At 52.2% G+C, this 6,000-nt stretch overlaps 1 protein-coding gene across 4 annotated transcripts in view; it reads left to right on the forward strand.

The window, feature by feature from the left end:
- The window catches only part of MACROH2A1 (macroH2A.1 histone), a 65,370-nt gene extending 59,760 nt beyond the window's left edge, over positions 1 to 5,610 (forward strand). For all 4 annotated transcript variants that reach the window (XM_017871931.1, XM_017871934.1, XM_017871932.1 and 1 more), the window contains exon 9: positions 4,855 to 5,610. In XM_017871931.1, coding sequence (XP_017727420.1) covers positions 4,855 to 5,020 — 166 coding nt within the window. In that variant the 3' untranslated portion in view covers positions 5,021 to 5,610. The remainder of the gene's footprint in view (positions 1 to 4,854) is intronic.
- The last annotated feature ends 390 nt before the right edge of the window (positions 5,611 to 6,000 follow it).

Genomic DNA, 6,000 nt, shown 5'->3' on the forward strand with positions numbered 1-6,000 from the left:
CCTCAGAGGTGAGCTAAAAGGACAGAAACTCAAAGGCCTTTGGCCTTTGAATAGGGGAGAAACTCAAAGGCCTTTAGCCTTCAAATAGGGGAGAATTTTTCATTTACCCAAAGCCTGGGGGCCTCAAGTGAGAGGCCACTTTGGGGCTGCCCTATCCCCTCTCTAGCTGCAGGGGGCACAGCTCAGGGGAGTGGTGGCCCCATCACCATCGCTTCTGAATGTTCTCCCTCCTGCATACCGTTGCTCTCGGCTCAGGATCCTGATGACTTGGATCAAAATGGCCTATGTTTGGGCAACTTCAAACAACCTGGCAATTACTAAAAAATGGTAAAGGCCTAAGAGCAGCTCACAGCACAGTGCGAGGGGGACCTAATCTTAGCAGAAGAATGTCTATACCCTAAGTGACTGACAAAGAATACCAGAATCCACCTCTACTCCTCCCCAGTCATCAAGGGCAAGCTCCCAGTCTGGCTGCTCCAGAAAATCTCCCTGGACTCCCAGGATACAGCCTCTTCCCCTGTGACTCTCTGAGGTCCCTAATGAGCTCCTAATCTGGATTTGCTGCATACCTGCCTGGCCCCAGCCCTGGAAGGTGAGCTCACTGAAAACGGGTGTGTGGTGAAGCCCCACTCAAGAAGAGGGCTGAACAGAACTGGGATGTGGTCCTTGGTGGAGTTCCTGCATGTCCAGACAGGACCGTGGGACAGGCATTCAATGTGTACACCCCCAGCTATTACTGAGCAGGCTGACCCAAGAGGGCATCTTGCACTGGCCCTGGGAAACTGAGGTCTAGTCCTCTTGGGAAAGGCAAAGGTCATTACACAATTGGAGTGACTTTAGGGAAAGCTCAGCTATCTCTTTTAGTCTGCTCAAGGTCCCAGCCCTATGGTGTAGGAAACACTTGACTCCAGAGGAACTTAAGGAATATTCCATAAACACAACCCACAGGCCAAATCAGGGGCTGAAGAGAGTGGAAACAACACACAGTGCACTCATCTCCTGGGCGGGGCTGATGGTGGCCGCAGCACTGGCAGCCTCCTCATCACCACCACTGTCATCATTGCATAGACCCCCTGAAACACCTAATTTCTAGTGGAGGAAACTAATGTTTAGAGAGGTTAACACCCTGGCCCACAGCAGCTGGAATTCAAACCCAATTCTGACTCTAGAGTGGAAGCCCTTAGCCCCTCTTGCTCTGCAGCATCTGGTCTGAAAGGAGGGCAGTGCAGCTGTAGGACAGAGTGGTCGTCACAGAGGCCAGGCCAGGCAGGAATGGCTATTCAGAGGGGCCGTGGTTATACAAGTAGCAAGTGAACCCAGCTAAGAAGCTAAAGATGCAACACCAGTGGGCATGAGTGCGCCTGAAAGTAGTCAGTACTGCGCCAGGGAGCCTCTGTGTAGCCCCTGCTGCTGCATGCCCACAGTCATGGCCAGCAGCTCTCTGGGTCCTGAGGCCAACATTGTTAGCACAGTGTAACTGCAAGGACAACAGCAGTCACCCAGTCACAGCTATCCCAGGGACGAGGGTGGAGGAGGCAGTTTTCTACTGCATGAGCCTTTTAGAAGACCCTTCAAAGCCACCTACTTTATAGACAGTTCCTCGTAACTGAAGACTCTCTGTGCCATGCTTGCTGTGCATTTTCCTGTCCCATACTCTGACTCCATTGCACAGGATGGGGAAACAAGGCACCGAAGCGGGACCACAACTCAAATCCTGTGTGACTCCAGGATATCCTGAGCTCTTAACCACTCTGCTTCTCTACCCTGGAGGGAGGAGGGCTGTCAGGCCACCCATGCCTCAGAGGCAGACCTGGGTCTGACCTGCCCCAGCTGCTGCGTGTGCTACTGCTGCCTCTGGAGGCCTCAGGGCTTTGTGTGGAGTGCTCCTGCAGGGCATCCACCTACACATTCCATTTTGCTATAGGCATTCTAACTGGCAGCAAGACATTTTGAGACCTACCAGAAAACGTTAGGAAAGCCGTTACCTCCGCCATTCCTTCCTGGCAGCCCGCGCAGTCCAGAGCAGCCACAGTCCCATAGCAGGGTTTCTTTCTTAGGCTGTAGCTTCCTAGGACAGAGGGATGGATTTGTCAGCAAAGGGTTTTCCTGAAAACAAATCCAGATTCATGTTCACCCACCAACAACCTTGAAATGCTTGCAAGGCCAGGGACATTCCGGTGGAACAGTCTGCTATTAAATGGGAGTGCAGACAGGTGTGGGCACTGCAGGTTTAAAACATTGGATGCTGACTTCCCTCCTCCATTTGCAGATCCTCAACATCTGGGTCCACCCTGCAAGCTTAGATTATGAAGTCCATGCTGGCTATTTGTAGAACAGCAGTTCTCAAAAGTTGCTAGACCTGCTGAATCAAACTGTTGGGTTTTGACAAGCTCTCCAGAATTCTGATGCAGGCTGAAGTGTGAGAACTGTTGATGTAGAGGAATAGAAAAGAATATTTCCTCACTGAAAGTCACATACCCTTTTGTAAGGATCCAAGGCAGAGGCAGGGAAAGCCCCAGGAGGGGTCTGTGTCAGAAAGCACTGGTCACAGGCAGGAGTGACTGGCACACTTTTGGTGTGTTCCATGGAAACCCCTTGGGACCTCCCAGTCAGCATGGCACGGCATGGGCCAGGCCACACTGTGTCCACATCATACCACATCTCACCCAGCTTGTGTGGAATGTAGGTAACCATTGGAGACAGCTGCCTGGGCACACAGCCCGGCTGCAGCTACAGAAGCCCTGCCCCAGGGCTAGCTCAGCTAGGCAGACCATCAGGCCACCTGACAACTGCTATTTGCAGCAGTTCCACAGGCCCTCAGCCCAGCCCCCTGTGCACATGTGAGGCTGAGACAGGCAGGAGGGCACCTCGCTGCAGGAACCTTGGAGCTGGCAGAGCATAGTCTTGGGCTTCACATGCAGAAAGCAACTTCTCACAGCTCCTCTCAGCACCCTGCAGCCCCCGTTCTTCCAGGTCACATCCACAGACAGGGTTCTGCCTGCTCCAGAAGCTCTTGGTCCCTTGGCCCAAGTGCAGGCTGCAACAGGACTGAGGAGCCCAGCCCATATCTGGAAGCAGCCTGAGCTGCTGGAAAGATGCCCCCCAAAAATGGAAGACTGAGTTTATCTCCTTAAGCAGTTCCCAACGTGGCTCAATCCAGATAACCTGTCCTCTGTGCTCCTTGACTCCTGTGAGTATAGTAAAGGCAGCTGTGCCTGGTGTGGGCCGAGATTTCAGATCTGCAAACAGCACTGGTGCCAGAGGAATGACTTGTCTGCTCTCAGCAGAGCCCTTTTCCTTCACTGTACATGACACCCACTATCCTGGCCCACCTATTGGTCTAGAATCACCAGGGTCTCCCAGGAGGAAGCTGCACAGGTCTGACACCACTCTTGTGGCCAGAGCGGCTCTGGAGCTCTGACGCCTCTCATGGGCAGGGTTGTATGCACTGGCTGCTGCTCTGTGGGTGTGCTCTGTGGCTGAGGAGCTGCCACCTGTGTGTGAAGGAACCGTGGGTTGCCCCCCACTAATTGATTGCCCGCAGGCTCCTTCACATAGGCTGAGGGCACATCTCTTGTCCTCTAAGAGGGAACTCCACTCCCGAGGCATCCAGAAGCTCCTAAGTCTCCACAAGCTGGGTGAAGCGGTGTATGGTCAAAAGCAAATCATAAGAGGGTTTCCCCTGTGGCTGTGAAACGCACTGTGCAGTGTCAACAGTGGACCACTGAGGTGCTCCAGGGCCAAGCCAGGAGGTTCAGAATGCACAGGCATGCAGTGAGTGAGGCTGGCAGTACTACAGTAGATGCCTACCTTACACCTCTGGAAACCCCTCCACCTGGCAGCAGGTGCCTCATGTGAAGGAGAACTCCAGCTGAAATAGGCGGACTGGCCCAGTGCTTTGGACACCAACACACCCACAGGCTCAGGCAGATCGATGACCATAGATCTGCCAGTGAACAAAGAGCCACCCATGAGAGCTGACCCCAGACTCACCCTCAGTATCCTTAACTGTAAAATGGGACCAGTAAGGGATGTGAATCCAGGGCCACTGGCTCTAAACCCAGGTGTTCACTAGAGTAGGCAAGCTGCCCATCTCCTCCTGGGTCTCCTGGGCTACCCACATGCCATGCTGACCAGGAGCAGCCTCAGGCACACCACAGAGCAGTGACGGCCAGTCCCGATTTCACATTTTTAAGTCCAGAGCACCTACCTCCAAACATTGCCACATGACATTTGAAGCGGAAATGTATGTGGATTCAAATACATTTGGCTTGGAAACTTGGATGATAGCCCTGAGTTGAAGAGCCCACTGCTCCCTGCGTTGTGGCCTCTGGGGTGGTACCGCTGGTGTGTGTTAGAGGGTGGATTCCTGGGCAGTGGCCCCTGGTATGAAGGGGTAACTCTTCTGTGTGGGTGGATAGAGGTCAGTGCCTTCCCAGAGAACCTGCAGTCATCCCCTGATCCCCTGGGGCTGACATCGAGAGCCTGGGCTATGGTTCAGGCACTGTGCTAGTCAAAGGCATGACAGAAAAAGAAAATCAGGAGCTCACACTGCACTTCGGGGGCTTAATGCACACCACAAGACACTATTCTGTTTGCTGGCTGCTGCCTTCTCTAAAAGCACATAGCACGTCCTTCTGCAGGTGCCAGCTCTCTGTCCAGTTGTCTGTCCCCCGTTCTGTCTTCTGGGCACTGGGCTTTCCCACGCTGGTATACAAGCAGACACGGGGCTCAACAGACAAGGACTCAATACACAGCAAGCTGCAGCACAGAGGGAATTGGCCCATAGGGTGGGGCTGGTCCCGCGGTCCCCATGGCATCCCAGTTGCTGAGTGCTTGTTTTCTCTTCTCCAGGAACGGTTTTCCAAAGCAGACAGCAGCTCAGCTGATTCTGAAGGCCATCTCCAGTTACTTCGTGTCCACAATGTCCTCTTCCATCAAAACGGTGTACTTCGTGCTTTTTGACAGCGAGAGTATAGGCATCTACGTGCAGGAAATGGCCAAGCTGGACGCCAACTAGGCTGAGCAACGACAGAACCAGCTGCACCATGTACCCCACCTCCAATTTAAAAGAAAAAAAAAATCCCTTCACTCCTACTGGGAGGTGGGACCCCTTTCATTTTCAATTTTGCTCATCTAGGGAAAATAAGGCTTTGGTTTCCAGTTTAATTGTTTTTGACCTTCTAAAATGTTTTTATGTTAGCACTGATAGTTGGCATTACTGTTGTTAAGCACTGTGTTCCAGACCGTGTCTGACTTAGTGTAACCTAGGAGATTTTATAGTTTTATTTTAATGAAACCCTAATTGACGCACAGCAGTCGGGAGAACAGCGTCTTTTACCTGTCGCCGAAGCCAGGAAGCCCCGTTTGTAACCGTGTGTTGTGGTGCTTTATCGTACACCCAGTGGCGTTCTTTTTACTCTAATGTTCTTTTTTTTTTCCCCCCTCAGAAGAATCATGAATTTGCAACAGACCTAATTTTGGTTACTTTTGTCTTAATGATGGATTTGAAAATGGAAGATTTAATAAGGCAAAGCAGAATCTGTTGTCCTTAATTATATTTGCAATTTGGAATTTGTGTGAGTTGATTTAGTAAAATGTTAAACTGTTGTTGTGACTGGTGTGTTTCCGTTATTGTGCCTGTAAGTCACGGGTCCTAAGTTGGCCTCTGCAGTCACAGGATGTGGGAGCAGGGCAGCCCATCCCCCTCAACCCCCGCCCTGCCCCCACAACTCCTTGGATGCTCCACAGTGTTCAGTGCAACCTGGGTGGGTGTGGGCCATCTGCTCGTCTCAGTGGTTTGTAGAGAGAATTTTTATAAAGCCTCACCTTTTGGTTCTGTGTGACCCTTGGGCCAGGGTGTTATCCCCATTCCACAGAGGAAGGAGGGAGTATATCAAAAGCTGTGCAGGTGGCATGTGGCAGGCTGGCGCAGAGCCAGGGCTTCAGACCCTGAGCCCAGCTCTCTCCTTACCATTGTCCCCTTCTGACAGTCTCTGG

The sequence above is a fragment of the Rhinopithecus bieti genome, unplaced genomic scaffold (assembly GCF_001698545.2).
Source record: "Rhinopithecus bieti isolate Rb0 unplaced genomic scaffold, ASM169854v2 scaffold_5889, whole genome shotgun sequence".
Lineage (NCBI taxonomy): Eukaryota > Metazoa > Chordata > Mammalia > Primates > Cercopithecidae > Rhinopithecus > Rhinopithecus bieti.